Consider the following 22,575-nt stretch of genomic DNA (forward strand, 5'->3'; position numbering starts at 1 on the left):
ATATGCAATGCCGCACACATGCCAGGCAAGCGCCCCACCACTGAACCACAACGCCAGCCCAAGCTAGTCATTTTTAGCTCACTCTAAACCAGTCCTCCCCTTAAACAGCTTGGCCACCTACTCTGAAATATATTATGCCAACTAGATTTATCTTAACAATTAATACTTGCATGACATGTCATCATTTTTACGTATTATTTTCTCATAAATATAAAAACCACCAATAAGGTGGATGGATATGTTAGTCTTAAGAAGTGAGCACTTTTTGTTTCTCAGGATTGCCTATTTGATAAATAATTTTGAGTATTTTACATTGGTCTGTCATTATTTAATCTCTAATAATGCTGATGAATTGTTCTATCCCATTGAGTTTTATAAACCCAAAACTTTAAGATCTACTCTAGCTAGCTAATAAACCATATATAAATTCAGTTGCTTCTTTTACCATCTGCTGCTTCAAAAGGTTAAGTGAAGTTTGTAATTTAAATTTCTTTTACATTTTAGGTTATCACAAACTGCTGACTAAGAGTGTGGCTGAGACTCCAGTACATAAGCAAATCTCCAAGAGACTACTTCATAGACAAATCAAGGGCAGGTGAGTGACATCCTTGTCCAGGCTTCTTCATACACTCACACCACCTTCACCATGGTCTTGGGGGCCACTGTTTGCCTCCTCTTGACCTTCAATCCAGACTTCAATCTTAACCATGTTGCTTATAACTATAAAGGACTCTATAAATTGTGTGGGACAGGAGAGCCATAAAGAGTGTACCTCTTTTACTTGGTATAATTGAGTGGCCTCTTTTACTTGGTATAATTGAGATTTGTTGTTGCTTATATCAATTGTTCATCCCTTTTCATTGCCTAGTAGTATTCCATCGAATGGATAGTGTGCAGTTTTTAAACCCATTCACTGTTAACATGCAAAATGGTATGTCCCCATTCCTGCCAGGCAAAGTGGGAAGTCTAGGATCCCTACTCAACCTCTGCTGACAGAGATATGGGTTTGATTTCTATAATAATCAGTTGGAAAAGGGTAGTTATCTGAACTATTGTCTTGTTTAGATGTCCCTTTCCTGGTTCTTTGTCTTGAGAGAACTGTCTCTCTGTGTGGCATTGCATTTTTTGTTTTTCTGTTCGATTTCTACTTCCTTCCTTTCCTTCCTTCCTCCCTCCCTCCTTCCTTCCTCTATCTATCTATCTATCTGTCTGTCTATCTATCTATCATCTGTCTATCTTACTGGCATATCTACATTGTCAGCTTCTCTAGCACCCAGCTAGGATATATACAGCAGAAGGAAACTGAGGGAGCTCACTGCTCCATCTTTTCTCAGGTCTTGAGGTCCCCAGCCAGGTTGCTTTCTGTTTCAGAGTCATCTCCTCTTTTATATATATTGTTCAAGGTTTTTAACCACACTTTAAAAGGGAATAAGAGGCACATCTTTTTCATCTTGTCCAAATTCCATGTCTACAATATTCGTTGACAGGAGTTACATACTGGTGAAAGTTTAGAGGATTAATTGCAGAAAGTAAAATTGGTGGGTCAGAAGTTCTTGACAAAATGGCAGAAATTAAAGCTCTTAAGATAGAAACTTGAGCTACTAGGTGTGGTTGTGCATGCCTGTAAACCCAGCAACTCAGGAGGCTGAGGCAGGATTACAAGTTCAAAGCCAGCACAGCAATTTAGTGAGGCACTAAACTTAGTGAGATCCTGTCTCAAAAGAAAATGTGTTTGGGATATGGCTCAGTGGTTGAGGGCACCTATGTCAATCCCCAGCACAAAAATAAATAAATAAATAAATAAATAAATAAATAAATAAATAAATAAATAAATAAATAAATAAATAAACAAACATTGCTACTTATTACTGTGACAGTACAATATTTAGGTATAATTTTTTAATAAATTATTGTAATTAAAAGTATTAATCCAGCCTGGGGTTGTGGCTCAGGGCTTGCCTAGCACACGTGAGGCCCTAGTTCAATCCTCAGCACCACATAAAAATAAAATAAAGGTATTGTGTCCACCTGCAACTAAAACAAAATATTTTAAAAACAAAATAAATTTAGAAAAATAAAAGTATTAATCTATTTTAAAGTAATTTTAATGTTACAAAATTGCTTTTTAAAAAGCACTCCAACCATCTCATAATGATATGTTGGGATGGAGGTATAGCTCAGTGGTAGAGCTTGTCCTTAACATGCTCAATACACTGGGTACAATCCCCAGCACGAAAAAAATAACAATAATCATTTATGAGAGTACTTACCAACACTAATATTGTCAAGCACTGATCTTTGTTATCTTGTTAGATGAAAACCTGTCTCTGGTTTTAATGTGCATTAATTATGAATGATATCGAATGCTGATTATTCCTGAAGGTCTTCAGATCCTGGTCCTGATATTGATGTGGTCGAAGAATCCCCTGTAAAAGGAGAAGATGGTGAGTCCTACCTACTATGCTTTTACTTTCTGTAAGCTGTACATTTCTGCACTCAGCATATCCTCAGTTTACAGAAATTGTGATGGCACTGGTTGCCCAGTATAGCTCAGTATTTATAAGTGAATGGTCTTTTACATGGAATTAATTGAATTTCTAGAGAAGAAATATTTTTGCGTAATACAAATAAGATTAGGAGTGCTAAACTACTGTGTTACACGAAGTGCTGTGGCTCATTTAGGAAGTATATGACAGGAGGGATTTTCACAAACTTCTTTTTTTAATTGCTGAAGTAATTTATGTTGTAGAAAAATTAGAATGTATAGAGAAGTAAAAAATTTTAAAAATTACTTGATAGTCCCACAATTCAGATATACTTGGTTAACATTTAGCATATACTCTTACCAGTACAATTTCTATACAAATATATGTAGTATGCACATATGGAGCCTGTTTTTTTGTTTTTTAACAAACAGCACATCATACATACCTTTTTTCACCCTGTGTCAGTTGGCAGTTTATAAGACTTCTGAAAGTGGCAGTCTAATGGGTCAGTGGTTTTTTTCAATACCTCATTGGGGTCATGTATCAAACCCCTTTAACTGTTTAAGAGACACTTCAGAATGTCTTACAGCCACTGTTAAATTTCCATCCTGTATGTGATATTACATAAATTTTGCCCATTTCTGACAGTATGGGAAAATTCTAAGTTTGTAGTTCTTCCGAGATACTAATTCTGTTTCTGGTTTGCAGAAGTAAGTTTGAGACGAAGTCCTCGAATCAAGCAATTGTCATTTAGCAGAACAAATTCTGGTTCCTTCTACTCTGTATCTCAGCCAAGGTCCCGAAGTGTGCAAAGAGTCCACTCCTTCCAGCAAGACAAGTCAGGTAACATGGACCCACCTATCTTCACAGGTCTGTGCTGACTTGGTGGGAAGTATTTTTGGGAAAAGAAGCATATAATCTGACATTTTGTTACTTGATGTTGGAAAAATAGAAGAGGTAGGTATAATCGAGGTTCAGGGTGATGACTAGATGAATAGTCCTTTGGCTCTAGTCATTCATCTCTTGGATTCCCACAACTGGTCAGCCATAATCTATGCCATATGGCCAAATGCTGCACACAAGTATCACAGGTAGAAATGGGTGATATCTGTATTTTTTTAAATTTTGTTCACAATTAACATAATAGATATCTTTTTATATTTATACTAAAAAATTAAAATACATTTATAGTTACAGATTAAATTATTTCAGTTGTATGCATTTCCTAACATAGGACATGGGCTCAATCTGTTAAAATTCAGGAAAACAATGATCGTTGCAGTTTTGTACATAATTAGGTGGGATTTTCCCCACCAGTTGCTCTAAAACTTTGTCGTCTCTTTTCTCATGTGAAGTGGCTGTTTTAATAGTATTGGGAGGACAGGTATTGAAAAAGAATTAAAAGTTATTGTTTTTGATTGCAGGCCAAAGAGAAAATTCTCCAGCCCAAAGTATTCAGTCTCCAAAGAGGCTTTTCTTTGGGGCAGTGTCTGAGATGATCAGCCCCTCAGAGAAGGGTTCAGCCCCAAATAAAAAGTCTTCAAGAAGCAGCATGGGTTCTGAGATACCCACAGTTTACCAGGTATACACAGAACATAGAGTCCAGGAAGGAGCAAAGCAGGTGACTTGTAGATAGTAAGAGCTGTGGTGTGGTTGGGTTGTGCCATATGAGTTGTCACTGGGCACATGGAACTTAAAGCACCAGGCTGAGGGCATGGTGGTAGAGAGGTAGAGATGGGTTTCATCTACTATTTGTATTATATTACACATATGTGTTTTTCTGAAACGTATACCAGTCATTCATCCATTTCTGTTTGATTGCCCACTCTGCAGAAACCTGGGAGTGTCTCTTTACTTCTCCCTCTCCCAGGACATAACCAGCGAGTTGAGTTCTTCCTGTTTTATTTACCCATTCCTCCTTCTCCATCCTTGCAATTCCTGTCCTAGTTCAGTTCTACCTGGAACATTTCAACAGCCCTTTCCCTCTCAAATTCTTCTTCCACAGAAAGGTTAGAGTGATGTTTCCAAAACATTTATCTGACTTTGATCAAAATGTTTGCTTTACTTAATGCTCTGTAGACTCTGTATCTTCTATAGCTACATTTTCCTAAAATGGAGCCCTTGTATTCAAAAATAATAATCTTTGCTTGAAAAGCCCAGATAAACTGCTAGAGGTTGGGGGAGGACAAAGCTCTGGGGAAAGGTTTGAAAACCACAGATCTATGACCAAGGTCAGTTCTTCCCCAGGCAGGCAAGATCTTCTGTGGTCCGGTCACTGCCCACCCGGCTGGCCTAAGCCTTTGGACCCTCCCTTCTTGACACTCCTCCTACTCAGCAACATCAGGCTATCCTCTGTTCCCACATTGCTGCTGTTCTTCCTATTTGTGCCTTTGCTTTTATTGTTTTCAAGCCTTTGCTCTGCTCCTACTGATACCCATTCTCAAACATCCAGTTCACAAAGTTCTTCCTTCCTGCCCCCAAGCCTCCTTTGTGCTCTTTGCATGTCCCTGACATTGTGTTGGCCACACTGTTAGCACCTGTCCATGCCCAACTGAACACAAAACGCCATCTAGACTGGTATTCCCTTGAGAAGATCTAGTAAGGGTATAGAAAAGGTAAGTGCTTGATCTCTTCATTTGTTAGAGTTTTTAATTACTTTTCTCACTAGAAGGAAGGGAAATTTTTGGTTGGAAGTATCCTTTCTGAGATATTATTGCTTTGCTTCATGTGTCTCCATGGCTGTCCCCACCAAGTGTCTGCACATAGTAGGTATTTAGCAAACACAGATTGAATGGAACTGAGGCCTGATGAGGTGGCTCCTGGAGGCTATAGGAGGCAAAGGAAGTCATTGTTTTGTTTGCAGAGAAGTCTAATGATAGCTCTGAGTGGTGAAATGAGACAGAAGCAAAGCATGGTTTAGCCAGTCTGCTAATTATTAAAATTGTAAGTTCTAAGAGAACCAAGGTTGGATGTAGTGCTTGGTCCTGGAAATAGTGGAAAAGTAAAATCAGAATCACATTTTGGAGAAGGAAACATTACTACTTGAAATTTGTAAATTTTACATTTGCTTTCATTTGGTTGACTTTAAATCTCGAGTTTGCTTTTCTAATTATCTGAGAGATTACAGAGACGCTGCTTAGAGAATATGGGTTACAATAATCAGGTACTGAAATAAGCATTTTTCTTTTCAGACTCCCAAGAAGAGTTGCCGGAAATCTCCAAGCATTCCTAAAACTACATTGAGAAGGCTCCCTCATACACCACAGACTCCAGGGTATACTCCAGAAAGAATGCAAAACTCCCCTGCAGAAACCACACCTGCAAAGCAGCCAGTGTCTCAGGAGTCCCTAAAAGATCCTTCCTTACATGGCTGTGGGCCACCATTGGCGTCAAAAGTCACTCCTCAGAAAGAATCCTCCCTGGCAGGAGAAGGGGCCTCTCCTGTTGAAACAAATATACCAAGAACTCCCAGCAGGCCAAGTGCTCAGCCATCTGGATTTTTGCCAAACTGTGAATGGTCATATTCAATGAATTCTAGTCCAGAAAGCCTCTGCTGTCCAGCATCCCCAGCTCCATCAAGTGCCCATCAGATACTCAGGAGTGGGTATCTGACTCCTGTTAGATACTCCCTAAGAACACCCCCAAGGGCAGCAGCCCTCATGGGCATGCCCCAGAATCAAAAACACCAACAGCCCTGTCTTCCCAGAGTTCCTCAGGCAGAGGAACCGGCACAGACTCTAAAGGATACAGCTGTCAAAACCCCAAAGAGACCAGGAGATACTTCTTCCCCACCTGTTTCCCCAGAGAAACAGTTTCCCTCTTCCACAGATGATGTTTCCAAGAACCCACTTAGAAAAGCTTTGACAGCATCCCCTCCCGCTGGAGAACTGGATTGGAAAGAGCCCCAGATGTCACCTAGCATAGCCACTTCTCTCTCTTGTCCTATTCCCTTAACTCCCCACAAAATCCCACAAAGAACTACATCTGCCTCCATCGCACCTCCACTACCTTCTAAACTTAAGAGAAAGTGTAGAAAGACCTCTAATCCTGAGCAAGGTTTCTCAAAGTGCCAGTCTGGCCCCTCTGTGATTCCTGTGGCCAACACAACCTACAGCCCAGCTGCCATCACAGGCTGTAGGAAGTGCAAGAAGGAAGGGAACCTGTCTCCTCAGTCTTCTCCTGAAGGACAGAGTTACTTGGTCCCTGGTTTTGGAAGTGACTGGCTTGGATCTTCTCCTTTGTTTGTTGCAAGTGACACGGAGTACCTCACTCTGCTCAGTGAAGCCAAACACCATGGCCAGGAGAATGACCATGTGAAAAGTAGTGTCTCACCAGGGGAAGTTGGTGAGGGTCTCAGGACAGAAGCTGCCAGTGAGAAGCCCTCTGTGTCTGACCCTGGAGTTCCTCTGCCTCTTCCATTGTCTGGGCCCAGCTCTCCTGTGGTGCTATCCTATGCCCTGTCCACGTCAGACAGAAGACAGTGCCAGGCCACAGCACAACTGGAGAACCTGGATGCTTCCATGTGGCATTCCAAGCCTCCTGCCAGCCCTCAGACCTATGAGGTCGAGCTGGAGATGCAAGCCTCTGGCCTTCCCAAGCTTAAGATTAAAAAGGTAGACCCCAGCTCTGTGTTTGAAATTGAGGCCATAGGAAAGGAAGAGAGCCCCGTAGGGGAGGAGGGCTCCTTCCCTGATCTCAATGTTCCCAGAGGCACCAGGTCCTCCAACAAACCTGAACCCCCCACCTACATGTCACCACCCTGCCTCCGCCCTTCACACAGCACACCTGGCAAAAACAGGGGACAAACCTACATCTGCCAGTCCTGTACCCCCACCCACTGCCCCTCCAGTACTCCCTCTCCATTTCAAACAGATGTTGGGGTTCCTTGGACTCCATCCCCCAAGCACAGTGGGAAGACCACACCCGACACAATTAAAGACTGGCCTCGGAGGAAGAGGGCAGTAGACTACAGCACCGGGCCCTTTGCTGGGCGGGGTGAGGCCAGTACAGACCTTCCTGGAGGCTTGTCACTGCTTGAGCCTGAGGGAAGGGAGCAAGGTCTTGATCTTGGCCACCACAAGACTCCCATCTTGGAAGATTTTGAGCTAGAGGGGGTGTGTCAGCTGCCAGATCAGTCACCTCCTAGGGACTGTGTACCTAGGGCTGAGGAGGTCTTCTCATGGGGACAGTTTGGGTTGGGCTCCAGGAAGAGACACCTGTCTGCTAAGGAAGAAGCTGAGTGCGGGCCCAAAAGAGTGTGCGCTACCCTGAGTGAAGATTCAGAAGCCAGTAAGCACGAAGACGGGTCTCCAAGTCAGAGTGTGCCACTATTCCCCTCCACTGGGGATGATGAGGTGTTTGTTTCTGGTGAGTTTATTTTTAAATCCGCATGCCATGTGGTTTCTGTTGGGCAGAGTGTTTGGGAGTAGGCATTGGAGTTTGGGAAGGCCAAGCTTCTCTGTTTGGGGCCCTGTGGGGCTGCACTTAACATATGGCATCTCCTTAGGCTCCACCTCATCTCCCAATTGTGCTGTGCGGAGCTGCCTCTCAGCCAGTGGTCTGCAGGCTCTGACCCAGTCTCCGCTGCTGTTTCAGGGGAAGATGCCTTCCTCTCAGAGCAAGGACACCAGAGGTAATCTCCCTGTTAAAGGTCCTGGGTTTATCAGGGCCATGGTCCTCCCTTGTGGGTGACTTGAAAAATTCACTCAGGGTTGCCAAGCAAATCAATTCTGGAGGAATTGAGGATGAGATAGAAGGCTTTGTGCCTCAAGTGTCCTGTGCTCTTCCCATGACATGTGGAGAAGCTCCACAGTAGAGCTTGTGTGCATCTTAACAGAAACTGCTTCAGGTTCCTACCATCTTGAAGATGGTGACAACATTGGGATACCATGACACTATTTGTATGTAATCTTAGAATCTGAACAGGAAAGCACTTGGGCCACACATGTCTTAGGTGGTGTGTTCAGAGACAGCCATTCCTGCCAGTGGGTTATGTCCATGTTTTCTGAACATTCATTATGATAAAGTACTATCGTAATCATCCATCAGACCCTAGGATGTCCCTTCCTTGAGTCCTTTCTCAAGCCCTTCTGTAAAAGCACAGGATTTACTGTTCACTGCACTGGCTAGAAATGTTTTCTTCTACTGTAACATGGAAGGAGGAACATGGGATGTGGGGGTCTTTTAAGTCATGCAAAATAGCCATAAACCCCACAGATCCAAAACCTAAAATAATGTACAATACAGACAATTGAAGAAACTCAAATGTTAGTACTTTGCATTTCCACAGTGGCTTACTTAACTCTGTCAAACTGGTGCACAATCATCAAGGGTGCAGAGCATTATCACAAGTGTAGGTTACACTGCAGTACTAATTTTTTTAAAGTTTATTTTTGTGTGTGACCCTTTGCTGCTCAAGCCCGATTTCTTTTGTTCAGTCCCCAGTCACTTTTCTACCTTTTTCTAGATGAGGATGTGGATGTATTTCCCTCTACTGCAGAAGAATCGCCATTCAGTCAAGCCTTCTCTAGGAGGCGCCCTTTCAGCAGAACTTATACACGGAAGAAGCTCATTAGCTAGTTAGGATGGGTCCCCATTGAAGGACTTACAAACACTACTGAGCCTGACCAGAGCCTCTGCATGTCCTAGACAGAATTGCTCCAAGAGTAGTTTCTCTAGGCATAACAATGCCAAACTCAATATCAAGGTATTCAAGCAGTGTGCCCAGCACAGGAGTGACCAGGGATTAATGGGATCAAGAAAGTTCAACAGCTGAAGGTGAAGTCAACTAGGTCCCCATGGACTTAAGAGAAATTGGTGACTTGGTCCCAAACCTTTTTTTCCATAGCCAGTTTTCAAATTCCCTCTAGAATACCTTGTGGTCTTCAAATTCCCCTCATGGAATCTGTACACTGCTTGGTCCTGCCCATTGTTTGGGAGGTCAGGTGAACATCTGTGCAGCTGGTGCTGTAACTTGGGCAACCAGAGACAAGGAACTAAGATGGGATTCCATTCCAGCAACACCCTGACTATAACCTTGGCAAGTCAGAGGGCCACTGCCTCGCTTATGAGAACAGAAAGGAGAGCACCTCATGGGGTGCCTCAAGTTGCTGTAAGGCTGATATGATATGACACAAGCGATACTTTGTAAACTGTGAAACCCAGTACGTGAAATTAAAGACTGCATGTGAAAGAGATTAAATTTTTGTCTTCCCCATGTAACAATAAAATCATCTCTGGCTACTTAGCATTCAGCACTTTAATGTTACTATCTCAGGTTACTTTGGACCAGGGTCCAGCTCTAGTGGTTTCCAGAGCAACCACATTTCAAGGTCTATCCTGAGAGCCAACCAACTCATATCATAGTCCTTGCCCACTCCTAGGGAGACCATCATCTGGAGTGGCCTGTGGAACAACTTTTTGAACTGACTCAAAACTCCCTTATAGTTTTTTAAAAATATTCAAGCCTGGTGTGACCTCGGATCTGATTCCTCCTGTTGTCTTATAAATCAAATTTCAAGTGAAAACTCCTGTTTCTCCCTTCAGAGGTATGTTTGCTTTCCATTCCTGTGACAAAGATGACAAAAACAAAAAAAGGGAAAGGTTTTTTGTGGGTCACTGTTTTCGGCCACAGTTGATTGGCTCCATTGTTTGGGGGCCTATGCCAAGGCAGAACACTGTGGTGGGGAGCACATGGTGGAGCAAAACTGCTTACCTGTGGCAATCAGGAAGCAAAAAGAGGAAGGGCAGGGTCCCAGGAGCCCCCTCAAGGGTATGCCCCCAGTGAAAGTTATATACTTTCAAGATACAATGGCATTGGGTGAACTTCCATTCCCAAGGGGAGAAATAGGGAAATCATGAGGAATCAGACCAATACAAGACCAAAACCCAGCAGGTAAACCATTAAATCCTTCAGCTCATGTCCAGCATTGGGCCCCCATGGGCTTGGGCAGCCCCACCCATAGCTATAGCCTAGCTGGAGCCCACTTGGCTTCTGTTAGCTGGTTCTGCTTGGTACCTGAAGCTTCCCTCAGGAGGCATTCCACATTTCTGGTATCTCTTACTTCTCAGAGTCTCTGTTACAGCTTCAGCTTCACTCACAGCTTCATGTATCACTCTCTTGGAACTACTTGCAGGATCTCTAACCCTTCCATGTACTGCCTGGCTTTCCATGTTTTCTCTTAAAATCTTGGTGGAAGCCTCCATGACCCCACAATTCTTGTATTCTGTATACCTGCAAAACCAGCATCACATGGACAATGTAAGGTTCTGCCATCAACCAGAGCAGTGGGTGGGCCAGCTTAAGTGGGGGATGCAGCAGCCTCAGAGTGCCTCATTTCCTCAGAAGGAAATGAATCTTAGGGAACAATCCCTAATAGCCCAATGCAAATGGGGTGCCCCAGTGTTCTCAAAGAAAATACTTGAAAAAAGTTTATACTTTTGCACCCTCGAGCCTACAGTAGTGGATTTCTTGCCAATTGTTGAAATGCACTCAAGGCATCTTTCCTATTGTCGCAGCGTGAAGTATTTGGCTTCTTTTTAATGATACACATGTCTACCCTCCTTGATTGTAACTTGAAACAGCACCCTTTCTGGCCACATTGCAATTTTTTCAACTCTCTCTGCACTCCTTTTTTGTTCCTAATACTGTAAGTCTACCAGCAAAGTCTATGCCACAAATCGAACATTGATTGTGTTTCCTTGAAATTTCCTACATCACATTAATTAGTCTATCACGCACATTTATTTATTTGTTTATTTATTTATTTCTGGTACTGGGGATTGAACCAGGAGTGCTTTATCAGTGAATACATTCCTAGCTGTTTTTATTTCTTAAAACATTTTTCCATATTTTATTGGTGCATTATAGTTGTACATAATGATGAGATTTGTTACATATTTATATGTGCACACAATATATTCTTTGGACAATATTATTCCTTAGTATTTCCCTTTTCTCTCCTCTCCCTCCTTCCACTGTCCCTTTCCTCTACTCCTCTCCCTTTGATTTCCATGAGATCCACCCCCTACACGTTTTTATTTCTTGCACATAGTATTAGTGGTACTGGTTTAGTATTATGAATTCTTTTAGTTTCTCTTATCTTGGAAGATTTTTTTTTCTTTAATTCTGAAGGATAGTTTTGATGGATGTAACTATTTTGGTTAACAGTTATTTCCTTGGATATTTTCTGCTTTATCTCTGTTTATGTCTTGAACATTCTAAACTTTCTTTTACTTTTTCTTTTTTTTTTTTATTGTAAACAAATGAGATACATGTTGTTTCTCTGTTTGTACATGGCGTAAAGGCATACCATTTGTGTAATCATAAATTTACATAGGGTAATGTTGTTTGATTCATTCTGTTATTTTTCCCTTCCCCCCACCCCTCCCACCTCTCTTTTCCTTCTATAAAGTCCTTCCTTCCTCCATTCTTGCCCCCTCCCTAACCCTTAACACTAACCCTTCTCTCCCCCCATTATGTGTCCTCATCCACTTATTAGCGATATCATTCAACCTTTGGTTTTTTGAGATTGGCTTATCTCACTTAGCATGATATTTTCCTGCAAATGCCATAATTTTATCATTCTTTATGGCTGAGTAATATTCCATTGTGTATATATATATACCACAGTTTCTTTATCCATTCATCAATTGAAGGACATCTCGGTTGGTTCCACAATCTGGCTATTTTGAATTGAGCAGCTATGAACATTGATGTGGCTGTATCTCTGTAGTATGCTGATTTTAAGTCCTTTGGGTATAGGTCAAGGAGTGGGATAGCTGGGTCAAATGGTAGTTCCATTCCAAGTTTTCTAAGGAATCTCCACACTGCTTTCCAGAGTGGCTGCACTAATTTGCAGCCCCACCAGCAATGTATGAGTGTACCTTTCTCCCCACATCCTCTCCAACACCTGTTGTTGCTTGTATTCTTGATAATCGCCATTCTAATTGGGGTGAGATGGAATCTTAGGGTGGTTTTGATTTGCATTTCTCTTATTACTAAAGATGGTGAACATTTTTCCATATGTTTGTTGATTGCTTGTAGATCTTCTTCTGTGAAGTTGTCTGTTCATTTCCTTAGCCCATTTGTCGACTGGATTATTTGTATTCTTGGTGTAGAGTTTTTTGAGTTCTTTATAGATTCTGGAGATTAGTGCTCTATCTGAAGTATGATTGGCAAAGATTTTCTCCCACTCTGTAGGCTCTTTCTTCACATTGCTGATAGTTTCCTTTGCTGAGAGAAAGCTATTTAGTTTGCATCTATCCCAGTTATTGATTCTTGCTTTTATTTCTTGTGCTATGGGAGTCCTGTTGAGGAAGTCTGGTCCTAAGCTGACATGTTGAAGATCTGGACCTACTTTTTCTTCTATAATCTGCAGGGTCTCTGGTCTGATTCCAAGGTCCTTAATCCGTTTTGAGTTTAGTTTCATGCATGGTGAGAGATCTGGGTTTAGTTTCATTCTGTTGCATATGGATTTCCAATTCTCCCAGCACCATTTGTTGAAGAGGCTGTCTTTTCTCCATTGCATATTTTTGGCCCCTTTGTCTAGTATGAGAAAATTGTATTTATTTGGGTTTGTGTCCGTGTCCTCTATTCTGTACCATTGATCTACCTTTCTATTTTGGTACCAATATCATGCCGTTTTTGTTACTATTGCTTTGTAGTAGAGTTGAAGATCTGGTATTGCGATACCCCCTGTTTTACTCTTCCTGCTAAGGATTGCTTTAGCTATTCTAGGTTTCTTATTCTTCCAGATGAATTTCATAATTGCTACTTTTTCTTTTCTCTTAATGAAATGTATTTTTTATTTTCATAGACACATTTTGATTCATTGTACACAAATGGGGTACAACTTTTCATTTCTGTGGTTGCACACAATGTAGACTCACACCATTCAGGCAAGCATACATATATATAGGGTAGTACTGTCTGTTTCATTCAGTTTTTCCATCCCCACGCCTCCGACCCCTTTTTCCTCTACACCATCCAAAGTTCCTTCATTCTTCTCTTCACCCCATCACCCTCCTCGTTATATATTGTCATGCAGTTATCAGAGAAAACATTCAACCTTTGGTTGTTTGGGCTTGGCCTATTTTACTTAGCATGATATTTTCCAACTTCATCCATTTACCAGCAAATGCCATAATTTTATTCTTCTTTATGGCTGACTAATATTCCATTGTGTATATACACCACAGTTTCTTTTATCCATTTCTCAATTGAATGGCATCTAGGTTGGTTCCACAATCTAGCTATTGTGAATTGAGCTGCTATGAATATTGATGTGGCTACATAACTGTAGTATGCTGATTTTAAGTCCTTTGGGTATAAACCCAGGTATGGGATAGCTGGGTCAAATGGTGGGTCCATTCCAAATTTTCTGAGGAATCTCCACACTGCTTTCCAGAGTGGCTACACTAATTTGCAGCCCCACCAGCAAGGTATGAGTGTGCCTTTTCCCCCACATCCATGCCAACACTTATTATTGCTTGTGTCCTTGATAATAGCCATTCTAATTGGAGTTAGATGAAATCTTAGGGTGGTTTTAATTTGCATTTCTCTAATTACCAGGGTTGAAGAACACTTTTTCATATATTTGCCGATCACCTGTATATCTTCTGTGAAGTGTCTGCCCGTTTCCTTAGCCCATTTGTGGATTGGGTTCTTTGTATTTTGTGTGTAAAGTATTTTAAGTTCTTTATAAACTTTGGAGATGAGTGCTCTGTCTGAAGTATGTGTGGAAAATATTTTCTTCCACTCTGTAGGCTCTCTTTTTACATTATTGATTGTTTCCTGTGCTGAGAAAAAACTTTTTAGTTTAATCTATCCCATTTATTGATTCTTGCTTTTATTTCTTGTGCTATGGGGGTCTTGTTAAGGAGATCTGGTCCTAAGCCAACATGATGGAGATTCGGGCCTACTTTTTCTTCTATTTGGTGAAGGGTCTCAGGTCTAATTCCTGGATCCTTGATCCATTTTGAGTTGAGTTTTCTACAGGGTGAGAGATAGGGGTTTAATTTCATTTTACTGCATATAGATTTCCAGTTTTCCCAGCAGCATTTGTTGAAGAGGCTATGTTTTCTCCATTGTAAGTTTTTGGCACCTTTGTTAGTATGAGGTTACTGTACTTATGTGGGTATGTCTCCATGTCTTCTATCCTGTACCATTGATCTACCTGTCTATTTTGGTGCCAGTACCATGTCGTTTTGGCTACTGTTGCTGTATAGTAAGTTTAAGTTCTGGTATTGTGATACCTCCTGCATCACTCTTCCTGCCCAGGATTGCTTTGTCTATTCTGGGTCTTTTGTTCTTCCAGATGAATTTCCTGATTCTTTTTCTGTTTCTATGAGAAATGTCATAGGGATTTTAATTGGAATTGTGTTAAATCTGTATAGCGCCTTTGGAAGTATGGCCATTTTGATAATATTAATTCTGCCTATCCAAGATCTTACCATCTTCTAAGGTCTTCCTCAATTTCTTTTTTCAATGTTTTGTAGTTTTCATTGTAGAGATCTTTCACCTTTTTGGTTAGATTGATTCCCAAGTATTTTTTTTTTTTTTTTTGAGGCTATTGAGAATGGAGTTGTTTTCCTCATTTCCCTTTCAGATGTTTCTTCGCTTATGTATAAAAATGCTTTAGATTTATGCATGTTGATTTTATAACCTGCTATTTTGCTGAATTCATTGATGAGGTCTAGAAATTTCCTGGAGGAGGTTTTTGGATCCTCTAAATATAGAATCATGTCATCAGCAAATAGTGACAGCTTAAGTGCCTCTTTTCCTATTTGTATCCCTTTAATTTCTTTAGTCTGTCTAATTGCTCTGGATAGAGTTTCAAGGACAATGTTGAATAGAAGTGGTGAAAGAGGGCATCCCTGTCTTGTTCCCATTTTTAAAGGGAATGCTTTTAGTTTTTCTCCATTAAGAATGATGTTGGCCATGGGCTTAGCATAAATAGCCTTTACAATGTTCAGGTATGTTCCTACTATCCCTATATTTTCTAGTGTTTTCAGCATGAAGGGGTGTTGTATTTTGTCGAACGCTTTTTCTGCATCAATTGAAATAACCATATGATTCTTATCCTTAAGTCTATTGACATGATGGATTACGTTTATTGATTTATGGATGTTAAACCATCCTTGCATTCCAGGGATGAACCCCACTTGATCGTGGTGCACGATTTTCTGAATATGTTTTTGGATACAGTTTGCCAATATTTTGTTAAGGATCTTTGCATCTATATTCATCAAGGATATTGGTCTAAAATTTTCTTTCCTCGATGTGTCTTTGCCTGGTTTGGGTATGAGGGTGATATACCTTCATAGAATGAGTTTAGTAGGGTACCCTCCTTTTCTATTTCCTGGAATACTTTGAGAAGTATTGGAATGAGTTCTTCTTTGAAGGTCTTGTAGAACTCGGCTGAGAATCCGTCTGGTGCTGGGCTTTTCTTGGATGGTAGATTTTTAATGGCTTCTTCTATTTCATTGCTTGATATTGATCTGTTTAAATTGTGTATATCCTCCTGGTTCAGTTTGGGAGGAGCATATGTCTCTAGAAATTTGTCAGTGTCTTCAGTACTTTCCATTTTGTTGGAATATAGATTTTCAAAGTAGCTTCTCATCATGTTATGTATTTCAGTGGTGTCCATTATGATATTTCCTTTTTCATCATGAATTTTAGTAATTTGAGTTTTCTCTGTCCTTCTCTTTGTTAGAGTGGCTAAGGATTTGTCTATTTTGTTTACTTTTTCAAAGAACCAACTTTTTGTTTTGTCAATTTTTTGAATTGTTTCTTTTGTTTCAATTTCATTGATTTCAGCTCCAATTTTAATTATTTCCTGTCTTCTACTACTTTTGGTGTTGTTTTGTTCTTCTTTTTCTAGGGCTTTGAGCTGTAATGTTAGGTCATTTGGTTGCTGACTTTTTATTCTTTTTTGAATGCGCTCCATGCAATGAATTTTCCTCTTAGTACTGATTTCATAGTGTCCCAGAGATTTTGATATGTTGTATCATTGTTCTCATTGACCTCTAAGAATTTTTTTATCTCCTCCCTCATGTTTTCTGTTATCCATGTTTTATTCAATAGCATATTATTTAGTCTCCAGGTGTTGGAGTAATTTCTGTTTTTTCTTTTGTCATTGATTTCTAATTTCATTCCATTATGATCTGATAGAACACAAGGCAGTACCTCTATTTTTTTGCACTTACTAAGGGCTGTTTTGTGGCATAACATATAGTCTATTTTCAAGAAGGTTCCACGTGCTGCTGAGAAGAAAGTGAATTCACTCTTTGATGTATGGAATATTCTGTATATGTCTGTTAAGTCTAGGTTATTTAGTTCTATGGCTTCTTCTATGGATTGTGTTATTTAGTTCTATTGCTTCTTTGTTTAGTTTTTGTTTGGAAGATCTATCCAGTGGTGACAGCAGTGTGTTAAAGTCACCCAGAATTATTGTGTCATGGTCTATTTGATTCCTGGAATTGAGAAGGATTTGTTTCATGTACATGGAGGCACCATTGTTTGGGGCATAAATATTTTCTATTGTTATGTCTTCCTGATTGATGATTCCCTTAAGCAGTATGAAATGTCCTTCTTTATCCCTTCTGACTAACTTTGGCTCGAAGTCCACTTTATCTGAAATAAGGATGGAAACCCCCACTTTTTTACTGAGTCCGTGTGCATGGTAGGTTTTTTCCCATCCTTTCACCTTTAGTCTGTGGGTGTCTTTTTCTATGAGATGAATCTTTTGAAAGCAGCATATTGTTGAGTCTTTCTTTTTAATCCATTCTGCCAGTCTATGTCTTTTGATTGATGAATTTAGGCCATTAATATTCAGGGTTATTATTGAGATATGATTTGTATTCCCAGTCATTTGGGCTTATTTTCGGCTTTTAACTTGGCTTGGTTTCTCCTTTGAATGGATTTTTCTTTAAGGTAGTTCCTCCCTTTGCTGACCTACATTGTTGTTTTTCATTTCCTCCTCATGGAATATTTTGTTGAGAACATTCTGTAGCGCAGGTTTTCTATTTGTAAATTCTTTTGACTTTTGTTTATCATGGAAGGATTTGATTTTGTCTTCAAATCTGAAAGTTAGTTTTGCCGGGTATAGGGTTCTTGGTTGGCAACTGTGTTCTTTCAGAGCTTGAAATATGTTGCTCCAGGCCCTTCTAGCTTTTAGATCTGGGCTGAGAAATCTGCTGATATCTGTATTGGTTTCCCCTTATATGTAATCTGCTGCTTTTCTCTCACAGCCTTCAAAATCCTATGTTTATTTTGTATGTTAGGCATTTTCATTATAAAGTGCCTTGGTGTGGATCTGTTGTGATTTTGTGCATTTGGTGTTCCTTAAGCCTCTTGTGTTTGATTTTCCATTTTATTCCTCAGACTTGAGGAATTTTCTGCTATTATTTCATTGACTAGGTTGTTCATTCCTTTGCTTTGTATCTCTGTGCCTTCCTCAATCCCAATAATTTTAAATTTGTTCTTTTCATGATGTTCCATAGTTCTTCGAGATTCTGTTCATGATTTCTTACCATTTTCTCTGTTTGGGGAACTTTATTTTAAAAATTAAATATTTTGTCTTCATTGTCTGAGGTTCTGTCTTCCAAGTGGTCTAGTCTTTTGGTGATGCTTTCCATTGAGTTTTTCATTTGGCTTATTGTTTCCTTCATTTCAGGAATTTCCATTGTGTTTTTTGTTGTTGTTGTTTGTTTGTTTTGGTTTGGTTTGTTTTTTTGAGAATCTCTATCTCTTTGTTGAAATGATCTTTTGCTTCCTGCAGTTGCTCTTTCAAGTGCTTATTGGTTTGATCATTGCCTGCATTTGCTCTCTTAACTCATCCTTTGCTTCACGAATCATCTTAATCATGTATAATCTGAAGTCCTTTTCTGACATTTCTTCTCTCATACTGTCACTGGATTCTATTAATATAAAATCTAGATTTGTTCGGATCATTTTATTCCCTTATTTTTTCATGTTGTTCATATATCTTCTCCTCTAGCAGTGCAGATCTGGAGTACTGCAGTTTTCCCCTATAGGCTTATAGTGACCCTATAGGTTTCCAAAACCTTTTCTTTAAGGGGGAGATCAATATTATCAGTGCCCAGTTCAGACAGTATGCAACCCTAGACCAAATAGCCCCTATGAGGACATTAACAAAATTGTCATAGTAAACAGAATGAGTTCAATTATTATCTTCAGTATAACAAATAGATTTGCAATAAGGTCTACAGTTTCTAATGGAGGACAAAGAGGATGCAGAGGGGTGTAGGATGTAGCCGTTAATGGGATAAGAAGTTATAGTAGTTATAGATCATAGAAAGAGTGGGAGTAGAATCAAAAGAAGTCAGTTGTTAGCATGGAAAAAGGGAGAAAGACTCTGAGGGAACAGTTAAACAAAAGGAAAAGAGCGAGAGAAGTAAAGAAATAAAAAATTTGTTTTTCAATAAGGAGAAAAAAGAATATCTATACTATAATAGTCATATAGTATTCAAACCTCCCAGTCTTCAATAGCCCAATGTATGAGAGGTACCTGACAATGAGCTTCCAGCCTCCAGCAGGTGTCTCAGGATGGGATTTGCCCCACCTAAAGATGGGAGATACAGCTTCCAGGATTATCCAAGATGGCCACTCCGGCTTCCAAATGTGTTGGCAAATGGCGAGCTGCAGCTTGGGGTGTGGGTGTGGTTGGCTAGAGGTCCTTGAGGCGGGGTGCAGTTTGTCAGGCAGGTGTCCTGGAAGTGGGGCATGGTCGGTCTGTTTGTGGGATCCTGGAGGTAGGGTGCAATCAGTCAGTCTGGGGGTTCTGGTGGTAGGGTGCAGTCAGTCAATCTAGCGGTCCTGGTGGCAGGGAGCAGTTAGTCAATGTGAGGACCCTGAAGGCAGGGAGTGATCAGTCACACTGAGGGATCCTGGAGAAGGGGCTCAGTCACTCCGGTTAGGGGTCCTACAAGTCCTGGCTGTTGTCTCAAAATGGCACGAGCCATGCGTAACCAAATCTGCAGCTACTGTGACAGTGAACTTCCAGGCAACAGCAGGCAGCTGGTGCTCCACTGGCGGTCTGTTGTCAGTCTGCTGACTGCTGTCGGATGATCGGGAGGTGAACCTTGGGCGGTGGGTGGTGTAGGTGGAAGGCAGGCAATCGGCAGGCAAGCAGCAGGCAAATGGTGGATGGTAGTCGCCAGACAGTGAGCAATCTGCACTCAAAAAGTAGTCGATATGCTGGCAGACTGCAGTTGATCCCAGTAGACAAATGAGGTAAACAGCAGGGGATCAATAAGCTGCAAAAACTACCTCACCAAGAAACAGATACCCTCTGCTTGAAACCCAAGTTATGGAGAGACAAGGAATGCAGCCTCCCTCTAGTCCACTATCTTGGATCTCCCTGAAATGTATTTTTATTCTTTTTAGTTATGTATGACAGACAGAAGAATCTATTTTGACATACTTATATAAAACATGAAATATATCTTATTCTAATTAGGATCCCAGTCTTGTGGTTGTGCATGATGTGGAGATTCACTGTGATGTATTCATATATGTATATAAGAAAGTTATGTCAGATTCATTCTACCATCTTTCCTATTCCTGTCCCCACTCCCTTCTCCTTATTCCCCTTTGTCTAATCCCCTGAATTTCTCTTTTTTCCTTTCTCCCATCCCCTTGTTGTGTGTTAGCATCCTCATGTCAGAGAGAACATTCGACCTTTAGTTGTTTTGGGATTGGCTTATTTCACTTAGCATGGTAGTCTCCAGATCCATCCATTTACAAGCAAATGTCATAAAGTCATTCTTTTTTATGGCTGAGTAATGTTCCATTGTGTATAATATTTTCTTTATCCATTCATCTGTTGAAGGGTATCTAGGTTGTTTCCATAGCTTAGCTGCTGTGAATTGAGCTGCTATAAACATTAATGTGGCTGCATCACTGTAGTTTGCTGATTCTAACTCCTTTGGATATATACCAAGGACTGGGATAACTGGGTCAAATTGTGGTTCTATTCTTAGTTTTGTGAGGAGTCTCCATACTGCTTTCCAGAGTGGTTGAATCAATTTGCAGTCCCACCCGCAATGTATGAGTATACCGGTTTCCCCACATCCTTGCCAGCATTTATTGTTACTTGTATTCTTGATTGTTGTCATTCTCACTGGAGTGAGTTAAAAATCAATGAAATGTATTTTTACCATCTTTTAGAACTATTTGATTTATTTAACTCCTGTACCCACAATTCATGTTGTTGCAGTTATTACAACTATTGGTGATGTGTTCTAAGCCCTCCTGGATTTCAAAGTTTGTGCTGAGAAATCAGAAGTAATTCTGAATGGCTTGACTCTAAATGTGACCTGTTGTTTTTTTCTTGGCTTTTTTTGAAATTCTATCCTTGCTCTGTATGTTAGCCATTTCAATTGTCTGTCATGGAAAGGTTCTTTTTTGATCATCTCTCTAGATGTCCATTTAATTCTCAAGGTTTGGACCTTATCCCACAACCCTCCTCAATTTCAATGATTCTTAAATTTGGTCTCTTAATGTCATTCCAGTGTTCTTAAATATTCTAGTCATGGTTACTTATTTTATTTTAATACTGTCTGAATGTTCAAGGTTGGCCATTTTGTCTTCTAACTCAGATTCTGTCTTCAGCATGATCTACCCTATTAGACTTTCAATTGAACATTATATTTGATTTATTGTCTTTCATTTTCAAGATTTTTATTTAGTTCTTTGTCAATATCTTTTTATTTAGTTCTTTTTCAATATCTCTACTTCTTAGATATCTCATTCATATTCTATACTAATTCATTCAGTTGTTCTCTTGGAATTTATTCCATGTTCTCTTGGAATTCATGGATCATTTCTAAAAAATATTTTTTAGATGTTGATGGACCTTTATTTTATTCATTTATTTTTATGTGGTGCTGAGAATTGAACCCAGTGCCTCACACATGCTAGGCAAGTGATCTACCACTGAGCCACAACCCCAGCCCCCTGGGTCATTTTTACTATCACTTTTTAAAAATTCTTTATCACATATTTCATCCACTTCAGTATCGTTGGAATCAGTTGCAGGTGAATTATGAACTTTAGGAGGCATTGTGTTACCTTGTTCTTTTTAAAAAATTTTTTTTTTTTAGTTTTAGATGGACATATCTTTATTTTATTTATTTATTTTTTTTATGTGGTGCTGAGGATCGAACCCAGTGCCTCACACATGCTAGGAAAGTGCTCTACCACTGAGCCACAACCCTAAACCTGTGTTACCATTATCCCCATTTCTTTTATTCCTGTGTTGAGTTTTAAGTATTATTTGGGATGGATTTCAGCTCCACTCTCATTTGTGTGTCTTTTTAGGGCACAACCTTCTCTTGCCAAAGTATCCTAGAGTGATGTAGATTGAGGTCCCTCATAGGTATGGTACTCACAGCCTTTGCATTACTTTTTTTTTTGCTCTCAGAGTGGGTATCCATGAGTGGGACTCAAGGGCCCCCCTAGCCATTCCTACTTTGGGCCTGGTCACTAGTTTAAGGTTTTTTATGATTTTGATATGAGATGTCCCCAAAAGCTCATGTGTGAGGCGATGCAAGAAAGTTTAAAGGCGAGATGATTGAGCTTTAACTCAATCAGTGAATTAGTCCCCTGAAAGAAATTAACTGGGTGGTAACTGTAGGCAGGTAGAGTGTGACTAGAGGAGGTGGGTCATTGGGGTGTGCCTTTGGGATTTACATTTTTCATGGTAGGGAGAACTCTGTCTTTCTCTACTTTCTAGTGCCACCTCCCCAGCCGCTTTACCCTGCCACACACTTCCACTATGTTGTTCTGCCTCCCCTCAATCCTTGAGGTACAGAGCCAGCCCTCTGTGGACTGAGACTCCAAAACCTTGAGCCCCAAAATAAACTTTTTCTCTAAATTTGTTCTTGCCAGGTCTTTTGGTCACAGCAGCATAAAAGCTAACTAAAACAGTCTTTGTCTCTTCTTTGTATTAAAGTTTTGCTGAAGTTTGAGTGGGGTTAATATGTGTGTGGAGCAAGGTTTGCTGTCTCCTGGCTCAGTTTAGCTCAGCAGCAGTCTTCACACTATGAACTTTTAGAATCCCCT

The 22,575-nt window shown here is 40.2% G+C and overlaps 1 protein-coding gene across 2 annotated transcripts in view; it reads left to right on the top strand.

The window, feature by feature from the left end:
- TICRR (TOPBP1 interacting checkpoint and replication regulator) overlaps positions 1 to 9,707 on the top strand; it is a 47,594-nt gene extending 37,887 nt beyond the window's left edge. For both annotated transcript variants that reach the window (XM_079125376.1, XM_079125377.1), the window contains exons 16-22: positions 505 to 595; positions 2,383 to 2,444; positions 3,195 to 3,329; positions 3,911 to 4,068; positions 5,678 to 7,853; positions 7,993 to 8,118; positions 8,953 to 9,707. In XM_079125376.1, the coding sequence (XP_078981502.1) occupies positions 505 to 595; positions 2,383 to 2,444; positions 3,195 to 3,329; positions 3,911 to 4,068; positions 5,678 to 7,853; positions 7,993 to 8,118; positions 8,953 to 9,065 (2,861 nt within the window). In that variant the 3' untranslated portion in view covers positions 9,066 to 9,707. The remainder of the gene's footprint in view (positions 1 to 504; positions 596 to 2,382; positions 2,445 to 3,194; positions 3,330 to 3,910; positions 4,069 to 5,677; positions 7,854 to 7,992; positions 8,119 to 8,952) is intronic.
- Positions 9,708 to 22,575: the final 12,868 nt, after the last annotated feature.

Source organism: Sciurus vulgaris (assembly GCF_902686455.1).
Source record: "Sciurus vulgaris genome assembly, chromosome: 2".
NCBI lineage: Eukaryota > Metazoa > Chordata > Mammalia > Rodentia > Sciuridae > Sciurus > Sciurus vulgaris.